General features: G+C 43.7%; 1 protein-coding gene across 1 annotated transcript; it reads left to right on the top strand.

Annotated features, from left to right (window-relative positions):
• Positions 1 to 22,581: 22,581 nt before the first annotated feature.
• Positions 22,582 to 24,063, top strand: LOC141591337 (uncharacterized). The gene has a single exon (XM_074411654.1). The coding sequence runs from the start codon at positions 22,582 to 22,584 to the stop codon at positions 23,728 to 23,730; it is 1,149 nt and encodes a 382-aa protein (XP_074267755.1). The 3' UTR covers positions 23,731 to 24,063.
• The last annotated feature ends 2,260 nt before the right edge of the window (positions 24,064 to 26,323 follow it).

Below are 26,323 nucleotides of genomic sequence, written 5' to 3'. Positions count from 1 at the left end.
CAACCAGTTCATTATCAGGTCACTCCAAAATTCTCGGCCGTGGTCAAATACCATGACTTGGGGCAATCCAAAACGGGTTATAACATTCTCCCAGATTACCTTTCGGACGGCCGCTGTGGTCTTTGCCGGTACTGCTACAGCTTCAACCCATTTGGTGAAGTAATCAACGGCGACGATCAAAAACTTCCTTCCTCCGGAGGCCGTTGGAAACGGTCCTAGCATGTCCATCCCCCACTGTGCGAAAAGAAGGGGGCTAAGCACCGGTTGTAGGTCTCGGGAAGGAGCATGTATCACCGGGGCATGCATCTGACAGTTCGTGCACCTCTTGGTCTTTGTTCTGGAGTCTTGAAGCATGGTGGGCCAGAAGTAGCCGGCTCGGAGAGCTTTGTGGGCTAGTGTTCTTGCCCCCATGTGGTGTCCGCATACGCCCTCGTGAATCTCTGTCAGTATTAGTTCTGCGTCGGTCGGACCGACACATTTCAAGAGTGGTCTTATTACGGACCTTCTGTATAGTTCCCCTTCGAATACCAAGTACCTGGCGGCGATCCTTTTGAGTCTAGCCGAGAGATTGCGGTTATCCGGCAACTCGCTTGTGAGTTTGTATTTCATTATCGGAGTCATCCACGTCGTCTCGGTTTCCACGTCCCCCACCATGCCGATGGTCTCAGTGATGCTCTTCGCATTCCTGATGTCTACAAGCACGGTTCGGCTGACGTTTTTGACGGTTGAGCTGGCAAGTTTTGAGAGAGCGTCGGCTCGGTTGTTCTCGGACCTGGGGACACATTGGATTTGGAAAGATTTCAATTTTGCTATGTCGGCTTTTACCCTTTCCAAGTATCTTACCATCCCGTCATCCCGAGCCTCAAACTCTCCTCTGATTTGGTTAGTAACCAAAAGTGAGTCTGTCTTCAACACAATGTGTTCTGCTCCGGCGGCTCTGGCCATCTCGACTCCGGTTATCACCGCTTCGTATTCGGACTCGTTGTTCGAGGCCGAGAAGGTAAATTTCAAGGCGTACTCAAACTCGTCTCCGTTTGGGCTGATAATGAGGATGCCGGCTCCCGAGCTGTTCGTCGTGGAGGAGCCGTCGGTGTAAACTTCCCATACGCCTGGGTTTGGCTCTTCTTGATATGTGCATTCGGCCAGGAAATCTGCAAGTGCTTGCCCCTTTATCGAAGGCCTTGGTTTGTACTGAATGCCGAAGCCAGAGAGTTCTACCGCCCATTTGATAAGCCTACCGGATTGTTCGAATTTCTCCAAAGCTTTTTCCAAAGGCTGGTCGGTTAGGACCGTCACGGGATGAGCGTTGAAGTAGGGTTTTAACATCCTTGCGGCAATGACGACGGCGAAAGCTGCTTTCTCAACTAGCGGGTAATTTCTCTCGGCGGGCAGCAGTGTATGGCTGACAAAGTAGATTGGGTGTTGCTGTTTGTCTTCTTCCCTGATGATCACGGCACTGACCGTGGCCGAGGTAACTGCTATGTAAAGGTATAGCGTCTCCCCCAGCAACGGCCTGGACAGAGTTGGGAGAGTCTGAAGATGAGCTTTTAGCTGCCTGAAAGCTGTGCGTTGTTCCTCCCCCCAGCTGAAGTCTTTATTCCCTTTCAACACTTTGAAGAATGGGGTACTTTTGTCGGCTGACCGAGAGATGAAACGGGCGAGAGCCGCCATTCTCCCGGTCAGCATCATAACCTCTTTTCGATTCCTTGGTTCCGGCAGATTTAGGATTGCTTGGACTTTGACTGGATTAGCATCAATGCCTCTGGCACTGACGAGTACACCGAGGAATTTACCTGCCCGGACACCGAAGTTGCACTTCATTGGGTTGAGCTTCATCTTGTATTTCCTTAGCGAACAAAACGTTTCCCGTAAATCGGCCAGGTGCTCATTTGTCGGACTTGCTTTTCACGATAGCGTCGTCGACGTAAGCCTCAATGTTTCGCCCTTTTTGACTTTGGAATACTTTGTCCACCAGTCTGGTGTACGTTGCACCGGCGTTTTTCAAACCAAACGGCATCATTTTGTACATGTATGTGCCGTTCGCGGTGATGAATGCGCATTTAGGCATGTCCTCCTCATCCATGAATACCTGGTGATATCCCGAGAAGGCGTCTAGTAGGCTCAGCATGGTGTAGCCTACCGTGGCGTCGATTAAGCTATCTATCCGAGGCAAAGGGTAACAATCCTTGGGGCATGCTTTATTAAGGTTGGTAAAATCTACGCACATTCTCCATGCCCCCGGTGATTTCTTCACCATTACGACGTTGGCTAACCACTCAGGATAAGTACAAGGCATAATAAAGCCCTTGCTAGTAATTTATCTACCTCGGCTTTGATGGCGTCATCTTTCTCGGCCGAGGAGTTTCTCATCCTTTGCTTGACAGGGCGAGCGGTGGGAAGTACGTTTAGCTTGTGAATGATTACCTCCCGGCTCACGCCCGGCATCTCGGCGCCGAGTAGGCGAAGACGTCTTTGTTTTCCCTCGGCAGATCTAGGAGAGCGGTTCGAACTTTGGTTCCAAGTCGACACCGATAGTCACGGTGCGGCCTGGGTCAATCTCTACCTCCTCGGTCTCCGCTCCTTCTACCATGCCGACGGTGGTATCCGTGTGTTTGCCATCCTGTCGTAAGGATGGGCTCTTCCCCTTTCTCGATTTCTTCGCGCTTTGAAGGATTGCGGGTTGCACCCTCTGGCGGATACTTGGATATTCACCACCTCATCGCTCTCGTTCTTCGAGACGAGTTTATGCGCTTCCCCCCGGTCCGAGACATACATCAATGTCAGAGCCCGGATGGACATTACCGCGTCAGCCTCACTCAGGGTGTCTCGGCCTATGAGGACGTTGTAGGCGGATGAACCGTCAATGACCACGAATTCCGACATAACATTCTTGGCTGCACCTCGCTCTCCGAACATTACTGGCAGCCTAATTGACCCCAGGGGTACCATGACGGCCCCAGAGAAACCGTACAACGGGCTGGTGCAGGGGGTCAAGTCTTCAACCTTCAGACCGAGGCTAAGGAAGCATTCTCCGTACATAATATTTGTGTAAGCGCCTGTGTCAATTAGGCACCTCTTCACCAAATGGTTGGCTATGTCCAATATTTGTGTAAGCGCCTGTGTCAATTAGGCACCTCTTCACCAAATGGTTGGCTATGTCCAGGTGGACTGTAAGTGGATCGCTGTGAGGAGCGACGACTCCTTCGTAGTCCTTCTTCCCGATGGTCATATCGGGGATGTCGGAAGCGGGGGTTGCTAAGTCGGGCACAAAGTTGATGGCCTGATATAGTTCATTCAGGTGCCGTTTGTACCCACGAGCGGACTCGCCGTTCTCATTGCCGCCGATGACGACATTGATTACTCCTCTCCGTTCTAAGACGGGTTTCTTATTTGATCCGTCGGCATCTGTTCTTCGGCCTCCGGCAATATATTTGCCTAGGCTCCCCTTCCGGATCAGTTCCTCAATGGCATTTTTCAGATGTCGGCAATCGTTTGTTAAGTGGCCGGTGTAGCCGTGGTACTCGCAGTATTGGCTTGTGTCACCGTCGCCCCTCGGCTTAGGGGCCTTTCCACTTCGACCTTCGCTTTTGCTCGGGCGAAGACCTGCGGCGGATACAACCAGGGGGGTGTGATCATCGTACTGCTTTCGGTAGTAAGGTGCCGAACTCCCCCCGGCGCCCGCCGAGTTCTGTTTCCTGGCGGACTTATCGGACCGTGACCTATTGTCGCCACGGCGCCTTTCATCCGGGCTGTCCTCCCGGCGGCTCTTCTTTTCTGAGGGCTCAGTCTCGCTGGGGCCTACCCAGGTCTTGTGGTAGTCTTCTACTTTGATGGCCTGATCGGTCATCTTCCTGGCGGCGTCCAGGCCCAAACCTCCGTGCTTGATGAGCTCGTCTTTTAAGTTTCCCTTTGGGAGGCCCTTCATCAGTGCGAAAGCCGCCAGTTCGGGGTTGATTTCCCGAATCTGCTGGACCTTGCCGTCGAACCTCTTCATATAGCTTCGTAGAGACTCGCCCTCCTCCTGCTTGATAGTTAGGAGGTCCGACGTCTCCACGACCGTCCTTTTGTTGCAAGAGTACTGGGCTAAGAAGGCGTCCTTTAGGTCGGCGAAACAAAGATATCGAACCGTCGGGAAGCCCCTTATACCAGTTTTGAGCCATCCCATGCAGAGTCGTTGGGAAAACTCGGCACCAGACCTCATCAGGCTGCTCCCATACCGACATGTAAGACTCGAAAGCCTCGGCGTGGTCGGTTGGGTCACTATCTCCTTTGTATGTGAACGCCGGCAACTTCAGCTTGGTTGGCACGGCGGTGTCTAGGACATAATCACTGAGGGGCTGTTTGACCACGTGTCGGATGACACGCGGCGACCGACTCCTCGCATTCCTAGTCCGGCTTCTCTCCTCGTAGCGGGAAGGACTTCTTCTCCGGCTCGGGCTTCTTCTCCGACTCTCCTGAGTCGGGCTTCGCTGGTTCTCCCGGGGTGTGTCTCGTCGGTGGTGCGGCGGCGATGTCCTCTCCCGAGTGCGAGAAGGACTTACGTTTACCACGACCACTTTGGGCTCCTCCGGCGTCTTGGTAGGGTCTGCTTCTCCCAGTGCTCCGTTCAAGTTTCTTGGAGTCACGTTCTGGACCCTGGTCTCCTGGATGGCTTCCGCCGCTCGTGTCGGCGTGCCTATGTGAGCTGGTGTACTCCCAATTAGGTCCAGGAGTGTCTTCAGTTTTGCTACGTCAACCACCTGTCCCATGATGGTGACCTGGTTGGCGGACGGCGGTGTGTCCGGTATTATCGGCATTCCGAATTCCGGTTGGACAACTCCGCCGGTGGAGGGTTGCACTACTCCAGAATGGTGAAATGTATCATCTTGGTGTAGCTCGGTTTCGTCGGTCACGACTACTTGTTGTTTTGACATCTTAGCTTTTTGGGTGGGCTTTTTTTTTTTTTGTTTTTGTTTTTGTTGTTTGGGAATGAATGTGACTAGCTTCTAGTGTCTCTTTTCCCACAGACGGCGCCAATTGTTCCGGGGTATAATTCCAGAGCAGATGTTTGTTACCACTCGTAGCTAGTAGAATGATGTCCTTGCTTGAATTCTCCTTGCGGTCTCCTGAAACGATGAACAAACTGAGGGCTCGGCTTTGGCCGAGCGTACTCACTCCGACGCTCAAGTCAGTGAACTTAGAGAGAAGTTGTTGTAACTTGGGTAAGAGTATATTGTAGAGAGATAAGGAAGATATTACCAGATGAATAGTGGTTATTAGGTCAATTTGTAGATCCTTTCCTCAATGAAGGTTGAGGAGTATTTATAGGCATTCACCTTTTGTCACGTAGTGGCCAAGTGGCCAAGTGGCTATCAGGTGAGAAGACCGTTGTACCCTCGGCCGATGGACCTGTGGCAGGCTCGCCGAGGGTCTTGGATATGAGTACGCGGATTTGTGTCCGGTGGCTAGTTCTCTCGGCCGAGACCCAGGTGAAAAAGCCGATGGGCTCCATCGGCTAGACTGTCTAAGTCGTTGACTTTGCTGTGGATACCCTTGACTTTGCTCAATATGTTGACTTGGTCAGCGGTGCAGAATATGCCCCATCAATACTAATATTATATAAAAAATACAATTAATTATCAATACTATATATTAATTTCAGAAACCAAAGGACTTCAATGTAATTAAAGAAAACTATACAAATTAATTATACTATATAGTTTTAAATCGATAGCACCGTGTGATGGACCTAATAAAGGGACCTCAATGTAAATATTATATAGTTTTGGTTAAAAGTATAATATAAAGATGCCTTGATGAAGAATATTTATGGAAATTACATTAAATTAAAGTAATTAAATTTAGAAAATACAAGAATATAGTGATTTTCCTTAAAATTAACATGCCCCACTTATGCAATTAATTAGTATCATCATAGAATTATACATCAATACTATATATTAATTTCAGAAACCAAGGGACTTCAATGTAATTAAAGAAATTTATACAAATTAAATATACTATATAGTTTTAAATCGATAGCACCATGTGATGGATCTGATAAAGGGATCTCAATGTAAATATTATATAGTTTTGGTTAAAAGTATAATAAAAAGATGCCTTGATGAAGAATATTTATGGAAACTACATTAAATTAAAGTAATTAAATTTAGAAAACACAATAATATAGTGATTTTCCTTAAAATTAACATGCCCCACTTATGGAATTAATTAGTATCATCATAGAAATATAAATTAAATTAAATGTAGTAAAAGTAATAGTAGCGAAAGAACGGGATTAATAAAATTAACGGTATTAATGTGAAAGTAGTGATGAGTTATAATAATGACAAGAAGAGTAGTGAATATAACAAAGAATGTAGTGAAAGTAACACTGGTAACAATGAGAAAAAGTATGAACATTAAATAACCAATCGACTCAAGAAAATATTTTATTTATTTAAATATAGGGCGGATAAAATTAACGGGAATAATGAATTTAACAGTAAAAATAGAGGAATTAGTAAAAGAAACAATAGTAACCACGGGAGTAGTGAACGTAATGATATTAACAAAGAATGTCCTGAAAGTAATAATATTAATAGCGGGGTAGAGAACGTGTCTCATAATTTGAAAATAATTTTTACATTTTATCATAATTACAAGATATGACATAGAAAAATATATTACTAATAGTAAACGTGTGAGTTAGACAACTCCAATATAGTTTATTTCATTGAAAATAAAATTTAACGGTAAATAGAGGTAGCCCGGGCGAAGCCGGACACTAAACCTAGTTAATTATAATAATATGACTAATTATAATAAATTTGTAAATAAATGAGCTATTAAGTCGATTAAGTATACAAAATCGAGTCGTAATAAGATATAAATGCGGGGTAAAAAGTGACTAAAATGCTATTCATCAAGCAACATGGTATATCAAATGAAGTTCAAGTTTATGAAGAATTAGAACGGAAAGTGAAGGATGCATGGAAAGACGTAAACGAAGGAATGCTTAAACCATATGCAGTCCCAAAGCCTCTATCGGATCGAATTCTTAACTTTGCTCGTGTACCTGAAGTCATGTACAAAGGAAGAACCGAAGGATATACTCTTGTCAACAAAACCATACAACAAAAAGTCGCTTCGGTCCTCATTGATCCTATTCCTATGTAATTGAATCTCGGTCTCATTATTACTCCTTGTGACGGGTTAAGATCATCTTTGATTCTCTAGTACGTCTCATAAAAGATAAAAACTGTATTTGAGTTAATAACTTAAATTAGTTTTACAATAAATATCCAAATAACTATAAATAACTAAATTCTTTTACGTAAAGGATTTGCGTGCTACATACGTTATGGTTCTATATGTTCTATATTGTAAGGGCATTGGCTCCCCTAGGTTGGCTAGGTTAAGCAACATTACAGTATCTTTTGTAATATGCCTTGAATCACTTAAATAAAGTATTTTACTTCTATGGACGTTTGCTTGCGCCTTGCGTAGATTATTTATTTTGATAATGTTTTAATACTCTCTCTATTTCTTTTTTTTTTTCTTCTCGTTTGGCGGTAGAGGTTTTAATGTAATACTTTGACTATATTTTTAGTGCATTTACGTTTTGTTTTATCTGGTTAAAATTGATTTTTGGAAAGACTTTTGAATGATGAATATAAATACCTTATTATCATATGACAATTTATTATAAGTGTTAGGCCCTATTCTTTCTGGCTTATTTTCACCCATTTGATTCAAATTTCACTCTATTCAATTGATTCATTCGATTCGATTCGCTCCATTCGATTCGATTGATTGATTCACTCCATTGATTCAATTGATTGATTGATTAATTTCAGTTCCATTAAATTCAGCTCATTTCAGCTTTACTAATTTAAATAATAGTTATTATTAATTTTGTTAACAATAATACTATTTTTTTAATATTATTATTACTATTATTATTTATTATTTATTTTTATTATAATTATAATTAATAATATTGTTAATAATTTATTTATTTATTTATTATTATTACTATTATTATTATTGATGGGGCATATTCTGCACCTCTGACCAAGTCAACATATTGAGCAAGGTCAAGGATGTCCACAGCAAGTCAACGACTTGGACGACCCTAGCCGTCTGACCCATGACTGTCGGCACTGGTCTCGGCATGGCAACCGGACGGGGCACATACCCGCGTACTCATATCCAAGACCCTCGGCGGTGAGTCAACGGGGCCCGCCGGCTCTGCCATAGGTCCCTCGGCCGAGGGGTAGATCGATCTTTCCCACTCGCTAGCCACTTGGCCACTTGGCTACCACGTGACAAAAGGTGAAAGTCTATAAATACTCCTCAACCTTCATTGAGGAAAGGATCCACAATTGAACCTAAGAATCACTATTCATCTGGTATTATCTTCCTTATCTCACTACAATATACATTTAGTCAAGTAACAACAACTTATCCCATAAGTTTTGCGACTTGAGCGTCGGAGTGAGTTCGCTCGGCCCAAGCCGAGCCCTCGGTTGCTCATCGTTTCAGGAGACCGAAAGGAGGATTCAAGCAAAGACGTCATTCTACGAGCTACGAGTGGTAACAAATATCTGCTCTGGAATTACACCCGGAACAATTGGCGCCGTCTGTGGGAAAATCGCTACTAGAAGCTAGTCACATTCATTCCCAAACAAAAAAAAAAACAACAAAAACCCACCCAAAAAGCTAAGAAGATGTCGAAACAACAAGACGCAGTCGTGACCGACGAAACCGCACTCTACCAAGATGATACCTTCAACAATTCTGGAGTCGTGCAGCCCTCCACCGGCGGAGTAATCCAACCGGAGTTCGGGATGCCAATAATACCAGACACGCCGTTGCCCGCCAACCAGGTCACCATCATGGGACATGTGGTTGACGTAGCAAAACTGAAAATGCTCCTGGACCTGGTGGTACGCCCTTTGCTCACACCGTCACGCCGACAAGAGCGGCGGAAACCGTCCAGGAGACCAGGACCGAAATATGACTCGAGAAATTTGAACGGAGCACCGGGAGAAGCGACCCAGTCAAGTCGCGGGGAGCCCAAAGTGGGCGTGGTAGACCTAAGTCCTTCCCGCACTCACGGGAGGACAGCGTCCCCGCAGCACGAACGAGGCTTACCCCAAAGGAGCCAGAGGAGTCCGACTCAGCAGAGTTGGAGAAGAAGTCCGAGTCGAAGAAGGAGTCCTTCCCGCTACGAGGAGAGGAGCCGGATTAGGAATGCGAGGAGCCGATCGCCGCGTATCGTTCGACACGTGGTCAGACAGCCCCTCAGCGCCTACGTCCTAGAAGTCCAGGTGCCAACTAAGCTCAAGTTGCCACCCATATCATACAAAGGAGAAAGTGATCCAGCCGACCACGCAGAGGCTTTCGAGTCTTACATGTCGGTATGGGAGCAGCCCGATGAGGTCTGGTGCCGAGTTTTCCCAACAACTCTACATGGGATGGCTCAAAGTTGGTACAAGGGGCTTCCCGACGGCTCGGTATACTATTACGCCGACCTAAGGGACGCCTTTCTAGCCCAGTACTCTTGCAATAAGAGGAGGGCCGTGGAGACGTCGGACCTCCTAACTATCAAGCAGGAGGGAGGCGAGTCTCTACGAAGCTATGTGAAGAGGTTCGACGGAAAGGTCCAGCAGATTCGAGAAATTAATCCCGGCGGCGGCTTTCCCGATGAAAGGCCTCCCAAGGGGAGACTTAAAAAATGAGCTCATCTAGTGCGGAGGCCTGGGCTTGGATGCCGCCAGGAAGATGGCCGACCAGGCCATCAAGGTAGAGGACTATCACAAGACCTGGGTAGGCCCCAGCGAGGCCGAGCACTCAGAAAAGAAGAGCCGCCGGGAGGACAACCCGGATGAAAGACGCCGTGACAACAATGGGTCACGGTCCGATGAAAGACGCCGTGACAATAATGGGTTACGGTCGGACAAGTCTGCCAGAAAAAAGAACTTGGCGGATGCCGGGGGGAGCTCGGGAACGTACTACCGAAAACGGTACGATGATCACACCCCCCTAGTCGTATCGGTCGCCGAGGTCTTCGCTTTGAGCAAGAACGAGGGTCAGAAGTGGGAAAGACCCCCTAGGCCGAGGAGTGACGGTGACACGAGCCAGTACTGTGAGTACCATGGCCACACCGGCCACTTAACGAACGACTGCCGACATCTGAAGAATGCCATTGAAGAGCTGATCCGGAAGGGGAGCCTCGGCAAATATGTTGCCGGTGGCCAAAAACCAGATGCCGGCGGGTCAAATAGCAAGTCCGTCTTTGAACGGATAGGAGTAATCCATGTTGTCATCAGGGGCAGCGGGAACGGTGGGTCCGCTCAGGGGCACAAACGGCACCTGAATGAACCATATCAGGCCATCAACTTTGTGCCCAACACAGCCACCCCCGCTCCCAACATCCCCGATATGACCATTGGGAAGGAGGACTACGAGGAAGTCATCGCTCTTCACAGCGACCCACTTACAGTCCACCTGGACATAGCCAACCACTTGGTGAAGAGGTGCCTGATTGACACAGGCGCCTACACGAACATTATGTACAGAGAATGCTTTCTCAGCCTCGGTCTGAGGGTTGAAGACTTGAGCCCCTGCACCAACCCGTTGTACAACTTTTCCGGGGCCGGTCCGGTACCCCAGGGTCGATCAGTTGCCGGTGAGGTTCGGCGAGGAGGTGCAGCCAAGAATGTTATATCCGAATTCGTAGTCATCGACGGCACGTCTGCCTACAACGCTCTCATAGGTCGGGTCACTTTGAGCGAAGTCGACGCTGTAATATCCATCCGGGCCCTGACATTGATATACGTCTCGGACCAGGGGGAAGCACATAAGCTCGTCTCGAAGAACGAGAAGGATCCCGGCGTATGGGAGATACACACTAACGGCCCTTCCACGGCGGATAGCTCGAAGGCCAGCATCGTTATTTTTAGTCCGAACGGAGACGTGTTTGAGCACGCCTTGAAGCTTATCTCCTTGGCCTCAAACAACGAATCCAAGTACGAGGCAGTGATAACCGGAGTCAAGCTAGCCAGAACCGCCGGGGCGGAGCATGTCGTGGTGAAAACAGATTCACTCTTAGTAACCAACCAGATCAGAGGAGAGTACGAAGCTCGGGACTACGGGACGATAAAGTATCTAGAGAGGGTGAGGGCTGGCGCTTCAAAATTAAAATCCTTCCAGATACAAGTACACCCCAGATCCGGAAACGACCAGGACCGTCGGCATGGTCGAAGGAGCAGAGACCGAGGAGGTAGAGATTGATCCGGCCGCACCAGAATCGTTGTCGGTGTCAACTGGAACCAAAATTCGAGCCGACCTCCTGGACTCCGTTGAGGAAGAATAAAGATGTCTTCGCCTACTCAGCGGCCGAGATGCCAGGCGTGAGCAGGGAGGTGATTGTTCACAAGCTGAACGTACTCCCCACCGCTCGCCCAGTCAAGCAGAGAATGAGGAACTCCTCAGCCGAGAAGGATGAGGCCATCAAAACCGAAGTAGATAAACTACTAGCGGCGGGCTTCATCATGCCTTGTACTTACCCTGAGTGGTTAGCCAATGTTGTAATGGTGAGGAAGTCATCGGGGGCATGGAGAATGTGTGTAGACTTTACCAACCTCAATAAAGCATGCCCCAAAGATTGTTATCCCTTGCCCCGAATAGATAGTTTAATTGACGCCACGGCAGGCTACACCATGCTGAGTCTGTTGGACGCCATCTCGGGGTATCACCAGGTATTCATGGCCGAGGAAGACATGCCTAAATGCGCATTTATCACTGCTAACGGCACATATATGTACAAAATGATGCCGTTTGGTTTGAAGAACGCCGGAGCAACGTACACAAGGCAGGTGGACAAAGTGTTCCAAAATAAAAAAGGACGGAACATTGAGGCTTACGTCGACGATGCTATTGTAAAAAGCAAGTCTGACAGCGAGCACTTGGCCGATTTACACGAGACATTTTGTTCACTAAGAAAATACAAGATGAAGCTCAACCCAATGAAATGCAACTTCGGTGTCCGGGCAGATAAATTCCTAGGTGTACTTGTCAGTGCCAGAGGCATAGATGCCAATCCGGATAAAGTCCGAGCAATCCTAGACCTGCCGGAACCAAGGAATCGAAAAGAGGTTATGATGCTGACCGGGAGAATGGCGGCTCTCGCCCGCTTCATCTCTCGGTCAGCCGACAAAAACACCCCATTCTTCAAAGTGTTGAAGGAGAATAAAGACTTCAGCTGGGGGGAGGAACAGAGCACAGCTTTCAAGCAACTGAAAGCTCATCTTCAGACTCTCCCAACTCTGTCCAGGCCGGTGCTGGGGGAGACGCTATACCTATATATAGCAGTCACCTCGGCCACGGTCAGTGCTGTGATCATCAGGGAAGAGGACAAACAGCAGCACCCAATCTACTTTGTCTGCCACACGCTGTTACCCGCCGAGAAAAATTACCCACTAATTGAAAAAGCAGCTTTCGCCGTCGTCGTTGCCGCAAGGAAGTTAAAACCCTACTTCGACGCACACCCCGTGACGGTCCTAACCGATCAGCCATTGGAGAAAGCTTTGGAAAAATTCGAACAATCCGGTAGGCTCATCAAATGGGCAGTGGAACTCTCTGCCTTCGGCATTCAGTACAAACCAAGGCCTTCGATAAAAGGGCAAGCACTTGCAGATTTCCTGGCCGAATGCACATATCAAGAAAAGCCAAACCCAGGTGTATGGGAGGTTTACACCGACGGCTCCTCCACGACGAACAGCTCAGGAGCCGGCATCCTTATCATCAGCCCAAACGGGGACGAGTTTGAGTATGCCTTGAAATTCACCTTCTCGGCCTCGAACAACGAATCCGAATACGAGGCGGTGATAACCGGAGTCGAACTAGCTAGGGCCGCTGGAGTAGAACACATTGTGTTGAAGACAGACTCACTGTTGGTTACTAACCAAATCAGAGGGGAGTTTGAGGCTCGGGACGACGGAATGGTAAGGTAACTAGAAAGGGTAAAAGCCGACATAGCGAAGTTGAAATCTTTCCAAATCCAATGCGTTCCCAGATCTGAGAACAACCGGGCCGACGCTCTCTCGAAACTTGCCAGTTCAACCATCAAGAATATCAGCCGAACCGTGCTAGTGGATATCAGGACCGCTAAAAGCATCACTGACGCACTCTGCACGGTGGGCAACATCGAGGCCGCGATAACGTGGATGACTCCCATAATGAAATACAAACTTGCAAATGAGTTGCCGGAGGACCGCAATCTCTCGGCCAAAATAAAGAGAATCGCCGCCAGGTACCTGTTGTTTGAAGGAGAATTATACAGAAGGTCCGTAATAAGACCACTTTTGAAATGCGTCGGCCCAGCCGACGCAGAGCTAATTTTGACAGAAATTCACGAAGGCGTCTGTGGTCATCACATGGGGGCAAGAACGCTGGCCCACAAAGCTCTCCGAGCCGGCTACTTCTGGCCTACCATGCTTGCGGATTCCAAGGCTAAAACCAAGAAGTGCACGAACTGTCAAATGCATGCTCCGGTGATACACGCTCCTTCCCGGGACCTACAACCAGTGCTTAATCCCCTCCCTTTCGCACAGTGGGGGATGGATATGCTAGGGCCATTTCCAACGGCCTCCGGAGGAAGGAAGTTCTTGATCGTCGCCGTTGACTACTTCACCAAATGGGTTGAAGCCGTAGCGCGATGCAAAGACGGCGAAAACTACGGCGCGTCGAAAGGTAATCTGGGAAAATGTTATAACTCGTTTCGGACTACCCCAAGTTATGGTATTTGACCACGGCCGAGAGTTTTGGAGTGACCTGATAATGAACTGGTTAGAAGAGCTTGGCATCAAGTTTACATACTCCTCCGTCTGTCACCCACAGAGCAACGGGCAGGCGGAGGCAGCCAACAAAACAATCCTCAACGGTTTGAAAAAGACAGTTGAAGACCTTAAAGGAAGGTGGGCCGATGAACTACCCGGTGTCCTGTGGTCCCTTCGGACCACGGAGAAAGAAGCAACGGGGTACACCCCCTTCCACTTAGTCTACGGTTCCGAGGCAGTCCTGCTAATCGAAGCGACGGTGCCAACATTCAGAACGGCTACCTTTAACCCAGTTGAAAACGAGGAAGACCTGAGAGCCTCCCTAGACCTGGTCGAAGAAAGCCGAAATACAGCACGCCTCAACTTAACAGTATATCAAAACCGGATGAAAAGAGCCTACAACCGAAGAGTCCACAAAAGGGACTTAAAAGTGGGAGACCTAGTCCTAAGGAAGTCGGCTGCCACCAACAAAGGAAATATTCATGGTAAACTGACGGCCAACTCGGAGGGTCCCTACAAAGTGGTCGAAGAGATGAGGCCGGGTACATACCAGCAGACAGACATGGGAGGTGTGCCTTTGATGAGCCATTGGAACACCGATAACTTAAGAAAATACTTTGTATAGCGGCGGAGGTGTCCAAACCCATTGTGGGCACCCCAACGCATGATCATAACAAACAAATGAATCACCCAAGTTTTCCATCGAAGTGTCCCCTCCACAATTGCCACCAGGCGGGCACTCAAAGAGAAGAATTGCTATCGAGCCATAACCCGATTACCTCGCCTTAGCCGAGAGCGACGGGGACACAATGACCGATACGCTAGAAGAATTGCTATCGAGCCATAACCCCGATTACCTCGGCCTTGGCGAGAGAGCGACGGGACACAATGACCGATACGCTAGAAGAATTGCTATCGAGTCATAACCCCGATTACCTCGGCCTTAGCCGAGAGCGACGGGGACACAATGACCGATACGCTAGAAGAATTGCTATCGAGCCATAACCCCGATTACCTCGGCCTTAGCCGAGAGCGACGAGGACACAATGACCGATACGCTAGAAGAATTGCTATCGAGCCATAACCCCGATTACCTCGGCCTTAGCCGAGAGCGACGGGGACACAATGACCGATGCGCTAGAAGAATTGCTATCGAGCCATAACCCCGATTACCTCGGCCTTAGCCGAGAGCGACGGGGACACAATGACCGATACGCTAGAAGAATTGCTATCGAGCCATAACCCCGATTATCTCGGCTTTAGCCGAGAGCAACGGGGACACAATGACCGATACGCTAGAAGAATTGCTATCGAGCCATAACCCCGATTATCTCGGCTTTAGCCGAGAGCAACGGGGACACAATGACCGAGAGTAAAAGAGGAGACGACCAATATGTCATGTTCAAAAAGACGTTAAACACAGTTGAGATATGCATTCCAACTGCCTCGGCCATGCCGACGGTAAAAACGAAGGCACTCAATTAAATGACGCAAAAAGACAAGTGAAGAATGATGATCAAAGCCCCGGCCAAAGCCGAGGACCGATAATAAAACTTTATTAAAAATAATTGCAAGGAGAGTACAGACGACAGCCGTCCCCGTAAGGATAGCCTAAACTCTACCTACCAAAGCTTTACAAAAAGCGGGGAAACAAAAAAAAAACAAAAGGTTACAGACTTGTGATTTGAAGCGCCAAAAGATGGCAGGGAGAGAAGGCTCAATAATTGGCCCCCGAACAGCTAAAGCTATCCGAGACGCCGGGTGAGTCTGGTGACGACCGCCCGTCTCCCTATGCCTGTTGCTGCCCTCCATCAGTAGCAGCAACATCTTCGGTGGCCGGCTTAGAAGAGGGCTCGACGTTTTCAAGTGCCTTTAGCCCCTCAGCCTCCTTCACCTTTGCATCATAGGCCGCCTTGGCCTCAGCTATCTGAGCCGCCTTCGCCGCCTCCGTCTTCTCCGCAGCCGCTGCCTCCGCAGCATCAGCCATCTCGTCCAGAAGCTGGTCAAATTTATCCCACGGGAAGGAGCCCTCGGGAACGAGCTTTTTGATTGCCTCCCTGGTCGCCTCCTCGGCCTGGTCCCGGAATTGGGCGCACATTTTAGGGAGAAGATCATCTTGAAGCATTTCAATATCCTTCTCCTTTTGAGCAAGGGTAGCCTGCGCGTCCCTGAGCGCCTCCGCTTTGGTTGTGGAGCAGATCCTTCCACTCTTCCCACTTGGCAACCACGCGTCATAAGCGCCCTTGTACTGTCCCGCTCCTCCATCATCTTGGCGGTGGCGGCATCGGCTTCCTCAACTTTGGCCCTCTCGGCCCCTAGCGGCTTCTCGTTTCCTCCACGCGCTTCTTGGCAAGCAAAGAGATCCGATTTAGCCTTCCGGCTTCCCCCTTTGCGGCGAGAGAGATCAAGTTTAAGCTTTGCGATCGGTGGCGCAGACTTGGCCCATGGTCTTCTCTGCTCCAGGATGTGGGAGCCGGCTTGTTGGGTCCACTTGGCCAGCCTCTTATATATTTTCACACCCTCTGCCACAAGCTCGGAGGGAGGAATCTTTCGAGCCGAGGAGTCAACGATGACATTTATGTCACCCGCCTTCTCAATAGCCTTCTCGGTGCTTCCCTAATTGCCGTTCGGTGAGAACGGCGGCGCCGAAGGAGGATCTACAAAAAATTTACAGAGCATCCATGTCACCATGCATTGACACATCGAAAGCTTCGGTCATCGGGGATATCCAACGAACCAAAGCTAAATTCGAACCACAAGTTAGATCCGTACCATTCTGGACCCTCTTCGTTCGAGGGCCGGCTGAGTCAGTCTTCTCCCCGGCAACGATGGAAGCAGACGGAGGCTCTTTTCTCTTCTTCAGAGGAGAAAGGCCCTTAGCAACGGTCACCGCCCCATCAGTGATTTCGATGACCTCCACAGGCTCCTTCGAACCACGGGGTCGAAGAGGAGAGCGCACGCACGCCGCCGCCAACCGGATTTTGCCTTCTTTGTTCTCTTTGGCACGCCTCCGAGAACCCTTGCCTGGGCCGCCGCCGGATCCAGTGACTTCAGCTGCTTATCCATGAGTTCGTTGGGAGACGGTCTACGATCACGCAAGTCAGCCGTAGGATGCTGTTCAACGACCTTCCAGTCCTTGTCAAGCCCTAACCTCTGCAAAGTCCTCTCAGACAGATCCTGGCCAAACCGGTCTGCAAGAAATCAAACCAAGGTTACATAAATGGAGTAAAACAAAGCTTTGAAACAAGAGCATAACAGGCAAAGATGGGCCTCACACCGACCCCACTCACCCTGGCTGAGGGCCGGTATGAGGCCGACGTGGCAGAGCAACTCATCCTGAAGAATAATCTGAGTCGGGGGCAGCCATCCCTTCTCAGCATCAAACAGCTGCATCGCCCGCTTCTCATCCTCAGTAAGAGGGACCATCGAAGCGTCCATTTTAACTTTACCCCGGGAGATACATTCCTCATACTCTTCCCGGTTCTCACACCGCAAGTAAACAGGGCTCTGGAAAGACCAAGGCAGTGGGTAGTCCTCCGGCACTTGAACGTACACCCATCGCCGTTGCCAGTCCTTGCAAGAAGTAAGTTTGGACACGGAGACGAAGCCTGGCTCCGCCTGCACGCTGTACCAACCCACTTTACCGGCGATTGACGGCCGTAGATGATGAAGGCGGCGGAATAAGTTGACTGTCGGGATCTCCCCCCTAAAAAGACAGAGCCACACAAAGCCAACTATCATCCTCATGGCCAACGGATGCAGTTGGGCCACAGCGACGTTCATAGCTTTGATGATGGCCATGACGTATTTATTCAAAGGAAACCGCAGCCCATACTCCAGGTGCCTGATGTACGCGCCGGTGTGACCCGGTGGAGGGCAACAGACCACCTGACCCTCCTTAGGGATAACGATCTTGTACCCCTCACCGAAGGAGAAATGGCCTCCGAAAAATGTCTCGCCGGAGCAACCGGCGAACTTATGGGACCAAGCACGGCCTAGACCAGTCGTGCAGGCCTCGCCATGATCCGGGATAGACAGCCTCTTACCATCAGAAGGAGTCCTCTCATCCTCATCAGCATCGTCATCCTCATCCTCCCATTCCTCCAAAATTGGTGGATCGACTACTGGAGAAGGAGACCTAGGGCCCCCAAACCTTATCGGGATGGCGTCTAGTATCCCCTCCCCATCAAGACGCAACGGGGAACCCCCCGGCGCAGAAGTGCTAGTCCCGGCGTCAACAGAAGACATAATAGCAGTAAAAAACTTACAAAGTTAAAAAATTGGAAAGTTTGTTTGTTTACCTTGAAGAAAAACACCCGCCGGGTTACAACTCTGAAAATTAGAAGACAATGAAACCCTTGAAAGTTTAGAGAGGAAAATTTTGGAGAATGAAATTGGTGGCCAATTTCACGGGATAACTGCCCTATTTATAGGGAAAAGCCCATGAAGAAGGACCAATCAGAGAACAGCCCATGGAGCGTCAACCAATCAGCGTGCAGACACGTGTCGGACATGCAACCACGGGATGTCAATCGTTGCAACAGTTGAACGTCAATCAATGCAACAGTGACCAAGCGTCTTCAACACGCCCATTCACATCTCTCCGCCTATTCACCTTCCTCAACAAATTCCCAAGCATCTGTTCTCTGCCGGCCACATGATCAACCAAGCTAGGTAGCGCCGGCAGGGGGCAATCAAAAACAACCGGCACTCTCAACCCTGGTCTCGGCCAGCGTCACTTTCTTTTCCACATCGGATGCCCTTTACACATCCATGTGGAGGGGGGATATGGTACGGCCTAAGAAAGACCAGGCCGAGGTAGAAGAGGCCGACGCAGTAGAAGAAGCCGTTGCAGAAAATTTTTCACAAATTACTCACAGAATATACGCTCAAACATACATCGGAGCCCATACCACGGCATAGGCTACGCTGGGGGCAAATTGATGGGGCATATTCTGCACCTCTGACCAAGTCAACATATTGAGCAAGGTCAAGGATGTCCACAGCAAGTCAACGACTTGGACAGCCTAGCCGATGCAGCCCATCGGCCTGTCAGCCTGGGTCTCGGCATGGCAACCTGCCAGACGGGGCACATACCCGCGTACTCATATCCAAGACCCCTCGGCGGTGAGTCAACAGGGCCCGCCGGCCTGCCATAGGTCCCTCGGCCGAGGGGTAGATCAGTCTTTCCACCTGCTAGCCACTTGGCCACTACGTGACAAAAGGTGAAAGTCTATAAATACTCCTCAACCTTCATTGAGGAAAGGATCCACAATTGAACCTAAGAATCACTATTCATCTGGTATTATCTTCCTTATCTCACTACAATATACATTTAGTCAAGTAACAACAACTTATCCCATAAGTTTACTGACTTGAGCGTCGGAGTGAGTTCGCTCGGCTCCAAGCCGAGCCCTCAGTTTGCTCATCGTTTCAGGAGACCGAAAGGAGGATTCAAGCAAAGACGTCATTCTACGAGCTAAGAGTGGTAACAAATATCTGCTCTGGAATTACACCCGGAACAATTATTATTATTATTATTATTATTATTATTATTATTATTATTATTATTATTATTATGATGAGGATGATGATGATGATGATGAATATTATTATTAAAATGAATAATAATGTTATTAATGTTAATGTTAATGTTAATGTTGTTGTTGTTGTTATTATTATTATTATTATTATTATTATTATTATTATTATTATTATTATTATTATTATTATTATTGTCGTTGTTATTATAATTATTAATGGTATTATTATTAAAATTCATAACATTTATTGGTATTATTATTAAAATTCATAACATTTATTATTAATATTATTAATGAGGCACACCGAACCGACTTGACTCACTTGCCAATACGGGGTCTTACAAGTCAACACGCTTGCCAACATGGTTACAAATTCGCTTGGTACCCTACGAATCACAAATCGTTAAAAGCGAATTCTATCAAGTTGATTACTGAAAATACATGTAACACATTTTCTATAAGGGAATCGCGAATCGGTAAGGCGTATTCATAGCGAATATGGTAACCATGCTTGCCAAACCATCATTTGAGGTACACATAAAACCTATAAATATCTCACTATTCACCAATCAATGGTAAAAACTTCTCACCAACAACTTCCTCTCTCTAGAAGTAAGACTACTCGAGCTACTACAAGAGGGCACAGAGACCTTAGCTTCAAGCAAGGTCCCGACTATCCACCATTACCGTAAGGCATCAGAGAAGGACCTTTTGCATACCCTCTGAGGCCTTTGTTACGCGTTAAAGATCCATCCGAAGAGAGCAAGCATAGGCTCGAGATGCCATATGAGAGTAGGGCGTTGACTCGACCTGAATTCGAGCAACGCTTACTTGAGTGTTTTTATTCTAAACAATTATTTTACTAATATCATTATAAATATGACCTTATTATTTATTATTGTTATTAAAAATATTATTAGTAGAAAAATACTATTTTTTCATTATTATAATTTATGATTATTCATATATAATATTATAATTTTTTTCTAATAAATATTAATTTTAGTATTACTATTATACTATGAATATTAATATATTATAGTTGATAATAACAATAATATTGAATACTATTATTATTATTAATATGATTATTTCAGTTCAATGCAGCTCAATTCGATTGATTCGATTCGATTCGGCTCCATTGATTCGATTGATTCGATTCAGCTCCATTGATTCGGCTCGATTCGATTTAGCTTTAGCTCCATTGATTGATTCGGCTCTAAAAAGCCAGAAAAAACAGAGCCTTACTCCCTTGTCCCAATCAATAGTTATTTATTAGTTTTAACACAAAGATTAAAGAAAGTGAAATGGGTGAATTTGAACCACCCAAACACATAACCCAACATGGATGTGCAACAGTGCAAGGTGACCCATTAAAAGGTTTCACAAATAAAAATAGACTAGTATTGGTGCCCGGCTTCGCCCGGGCTACCTTTACTTACCATTAATTTTTTTTAATTAAATAAAATTACTTAAATTAAAGTTACATAACCCAATATAAAATTACATATCCTAAAATTAAGATAAAATAAATTTTGAGATAAATTCACTACTCTCACTATTAATATTTTACTCATTAATGAAATAATAGTAATAACATTTCACTACTTGTCCGTAATCATTGTTACTTTAACTACTCCCGCCGTAGTTATTGTTACTGTCACTACTGCCGCATTAATATTGATAATTTTACTATTCCCGCCGTAATTATTGTTATTTTCACTATTGCCGCATTAATATTGATTATTTCACGATTCCCTTTGTTGTTTCCACCACTCTCACTAATCTCGTTGATAATATTGTTACTTTTATAATTCAAATGAGTGATTACTATCATATAACTGTATCAAATGCTACTACAATTCTTTTCTTTACTGACGAAATTACTTTTACTACTCAGGCATGCAATTTTAAGAGGATTATATATTTCTATAAATATATTACATATATGCATTAAATCAAATCGAAAGAATTATAAATATTATATAATATGGAATCTAACTTGAATTATTTATAACCTACTTATTATATTTTTGTATGTTAAATAATTAACATCTCTATACATATAATAAACTATAAAGTTTAATAAAATTTCATAGATTTTAAATTAATATATAATTTTATGATGATAATAATTAATACCATAAGTGTGCATGTTTGTACTAATTAATTATTTTATTTCAAGGAAATTGACCATCTTCTAATCTTCTATAAATATTTAGGAAAATTATCAGGCATCTCCTTTCTTTTAGTCTCCTTGAAATTGGTCATCTTAATTAATTATTTTATTTTAAGGAAATTGACCATCTTAATTAATTATTTTATTTTAAGGAAATTGATCATGTTTAGGAAAATTACCAAGTTTCTATATAATTTAATTTTAACCCAAACTATATAATATTTGCATTGAGATCCCTTAATCGGGTCCATCACACGGTACTATTGATTTAAAACTATATAGTATAATTAATTTGTATAACTTTCTTTAATTACATTGAGGTCCCTTGGTTTCTGGATTTAATATATAGTATTGATAACTATTGAATAATCAGGGCCGGCCCTAAGGCCCGTTTAGGTAGACATTTGACAAGGGCCCAATGTTGGTAGGGGCCCAATGTAAAAAAAAAAAAAAAATTAAAAATAGCAAATTTGTAACGTGCAAAACGGCAGAAGCAAGAGAAGAGTAAAGTTAGGCAATTTTTTTGAAATTATTAAAATAAGGAAACTTTTTTATTGACTTTTTCTTCTTCTTTATCTTTTCTACTGATATTTTTTTTCTCTAAATTTCAAATTAATTTTCCTTATTAAATTTCTAGGGTTCTTCAAAAAGACAAAAATCAACTCTTTTATTATTCAAAATTAGGATTATCGCAAGGAGTAAAGTACCCGTGTGGCCGTGTCTCTACTGCTCGTTTTCATTATTCTCCGTCCGTCTTTCGTCTCTCCGCTAATCAGGGTGTCCTAAATCCTAATTTCTTTTTGTTCTTCAATTTTTATTTATTTTAATTATTTGATTGTTAATTTTTAATTATTTAATTGTGTTGTTGACTTGTTGTATGTGTGTTCAATTTTTTTCCCGTTTTACAACATGTATTATTGAGAATTTGAGATGTTAATTGAAGTTTAAGTCAGTTCTTGTTGGTATGTTATTGTTCAATTTTTATTTATTTTAATTATTGATTGTTAAGTCAGTTTTTTAGTTCTTGTTTACAATGTTGCCTAAAAAGCATTTATCTGGATGTGAGAAAAGAAAAAAAAGAAAACTTACCGAGGAGTTAATAAAATCACAAGAAGGTGCTATGCACAAATTTATTGTTAGAAATGTTGTCAATGAAAACGACCACAACAACGACTCTATTGATGTTGATGAAGATAATGTTGGAAATGAGTCTAATTTGCCAAATGATGTGCCAATTGATATTGATGAAGATAATGTTGGAAATGCGTCTAATTCGCCAAATGAATTTGATGTGCCAATTGATGTTAATGAAGGTAATGTTAGAAATGAGTCTAATTTGCCAAATGATGTGCCAAATGATAACGAAAATAATGTTGAAAATGAGTCTAATGTGCCAAATATATCCAATTCTTTTATTGATATTTATGATGCTATGAATTTGACCAATCTTGACAACAAGACAAGAAATATTATAATTAAAAAAGGGCCTATAAGAGAATTGAATATTGACTACCCTCTTGATGATAATAATAGACATTTTAAGGATGGTTATTTTTCTAGAAAGATGAATAATGGTGAGATTAGTGATAGAAAATGGTTGGTTTATTCTAAACATGTTGACAAAGTATTTTGTTTTTGTTGTAAGTTGTTTAGATCTATTACTAATAAAAGTTTGTTGGCAAATGATGGTTTACGTGATTGGAAGCGTATAATTGAAAGATTAAAACAACATGAAAATAGTACTGAGCATATGAGTAACATGTTTACTTGGAATGAAACGAGAGTAAGGCTAGATACATGTGAAACAATTGATAAAAACTTGCAGGAAATAATTATGAAAGAGAAAAATCGATGGAGGCAAGTGTTACTTAGAATATTTTCAGCCGTTAAATGTCTTGCTACTCATAACTTGGCATTTAGAGGATCTAATGAAAAATTATATCAAGGTGATAATGGTAATTTCTTAGGATTAATTGAAATGATTGCTGAATTTGATGTGGTAATGCAAGATCATCTTAGAAGAATTCAAAATCATGACATTCATCATCATTATCTTGGACATAAAATTCAAAATGAATTGATCTCTCTTTTGGCTTATATTGTGAAAAGTTCATCAAAGAGGCAAAATATTTCTCTATTATTCTTGATTGTACTCCTGATATTGCTCATCAAGAACAAATGACCTTGATAATACGATGCGTGAATATCTCAAGTGAAAAAATAAAAATTGAAGAGTACTTTTTAGAATTTTTGGCGGTGATTGATACGACAGGATTGGGACTTTTTATTGAATTGCAAAAGGTTTTAAAGTCTCTTGATCTTAATATTGAAGATGTAAGAGGTCAAGGTTATGATAATGGCTCTAATATGAAAGGGAAGCATCAAGGTGTACAAAAACGTTTACTTGAAGTGAACCCGAGTGCATTATTATGAACACAAAATCTCATTGAAGACCGTACGTATCCGTCACTTTGGAGTGACGGATACCATTTCCTCTCACAAATGACCCAAATAGAGGAGAAAGGGAAGCACATGGGGGTGCCCCCACCATGTCCCCCCTATTCATTTTGTGAGTCATTTAGAGGTCATTGATAGACGATTTTACATAGACGAATACTTGAAAGGTTAGTTTATTAAATTACTTTTTACTTTTTATTTGTTTTCCTGTTCTTATCCTACATGCGCGCTATAAGAGTTTTAGATGTTGCCAAGTGTCTATCAATCATATGCTCAATCTACCCTTTTTATGTTATTATATAGACAAATGTGTACTCGTTGCCACCTTTTTTTACGCCTTCTCAATAATATATGTTCCCATTTTATTACTTTTGTTTTTTCCCATCAATTTGTAACTAGGCTCCCAATAAGTGTTTATTGGAGACCAGTTGGTCTTTCCTGTGACAATGGGTCACATATTGTGACGAAGGAAATGCCACCATTTTCTAATAAAAAGTAATCATCCACAAATTCTCTTTTATCGGATAATGATAATATTTTATCATCACAAACTTATAATTTCGCACTCTTATAATACGTCACCAATGAGAACATTAAGTCCTTGGCAAAAATTCTTATTTAAGACGGTAATTATCCGTCTTAAGCATAAGTCGGATCAAATAAGACTACACGTAAATTTTCCATGTATAAAATGTCAAAGTTCAGAGATACACGTCAATTTTCCATTGTTGTTTTCACTCGATAAAGTCTTAAAACCATGTTTAAAATGTCAAAATTCAGGGATACACGTCAATTTTCCATTGTTGTTTTCACTCGATAAAGTCTTAAAAGACAACTTACAAAATGTTGTTTTCACTCTATTAAACAAAAGAATCGTGTTGTCTAAAAAAAAAAAAACAAAAGAATCGGGGCCTATTAGGCTATTAGCTGTCCTTTGTATTTTTGTCGAATGTGGACTACTTGACACTTGAAAGTTCAAACTTTTTAAAGTTAATAACTAGTTTTAGTTTCCGTGCAATATACGGAATTATTATTTACACGTTTTTCAAAACTAAGGTATATGACTGTCTTTACCTAAGCCCTGCTTGTTTTGGTCTTAATCAACTATTAGAAATTTTATTTTATTGAATTCATTTTAGTTATTATCCAATAAATTTGGTTTTATGTAGTTAAGTTCATCTAAGTTTAGGTTGATTTACATAAGTTCAGTTTATCTAGATTAAGTACATTTTACCAAAAAAATGGTTAAAATTATCGATTTTTGCTACCCTAAAATAATTATATATGCGACATTAACATAAGTATAAAACAACATGAGGATAATTCGCTTGTATTTGAGTGACATCAATAAAAACAGTACTTCCGTTATCGTTGCCCTTTTTTTAAACTATAAATAGGATTGTACAAGCCCAACAATTGAACGCAGATTGATAAACGTAGAACATGTCGTCTACAACAATAACGAATGTTTCTCAAGCCTCAGTCGATTTTCAACCAAGTTGTTGGGGTGATTATTTTCTTAATATCATTCCCCTTGATGAGGTGAAATTTCGTTTTATTACTTTCTTCTGGTAAAAGTGAATTCATATTTTTTTTTTTTGAATTCATATAATTGAATGCAGTAAAAACTAATGTAGTAATGTTCTAGTAGAACCTTTTTTATTAATTTTCTTCGTAGTTGTTCGGAAATCAGATGTGATTATAGTAGGGAGTATGTCTCCCGTAAAATGATACTCCGTAGAATAGTACTCCCTACTATAATCAGATGTGATTATAGTAGGGAGTACTCTTTTTTTTTTTTTTTTTTTTTTTTGACTGGATTAATTTTATACTCGTATTTAAAAACTGTTATTATTTGTAAATATATTTGACTAACTAATGCAAATACTCCGTATAATTCAATATTAGATTGTTATTAACAAATAATAGAAGAATATGATGTATAATTATAGTTAAATTGTTACAAACTAAACCCAGGCAAATTGCAAAAACTTTTATTACAGACTAGGATCGTCTTTGGGATTTTGAGGGTCCGGTACAAAATCTTAAATTAGGACCCGAAAAAACAACGAAAGAAAATCACAATATCTTTCACAAATTTTATCAAAAGATATACGAACTTTGCTATAAAAAAAAGCACCATGTGTCTATATTTGTCAAAGTAAATAATTGTCAAAAGACACTTAAACTATTCGTTTTGACTGAAAAGAGCTAACTCAACTGAATAGAACTGGGTTTAGGACCCAATTACCAATTTAATTTACACCGTTGTGAAAAATGAACCATCATTATTTGTTAGTGGTCTAATAAATAAATGA

Source organism: Silene latifolia, chromosome 7 (assembly GCF_048544455.1).
Source record: "Silene latifolia isolate original U9 population chromosome 7, ASM4854445v1, whole genome shotgun sequence".
Classification (NCBI taxonomy): Eukaryota; Viridiplantae; Streptophyta; class Magnoliopsida; order Caryophyllales; family Caryophyllaceae; genus Silene; species Silene latifolia.
Note: the sequence above shows the minus strand (reverse complement) of the source record. Positions and strands in the feature narration are given on the sequence as shown.

Coding starts and splice junctions, on each gene's coding strand:
- LOC141591337 (XM_074411654.1), top strand. CDS start 22,582: ATGTTGCCTAAAAAGCATTTATCTGGATGTGAGAAAAGAAAAAAAAGA.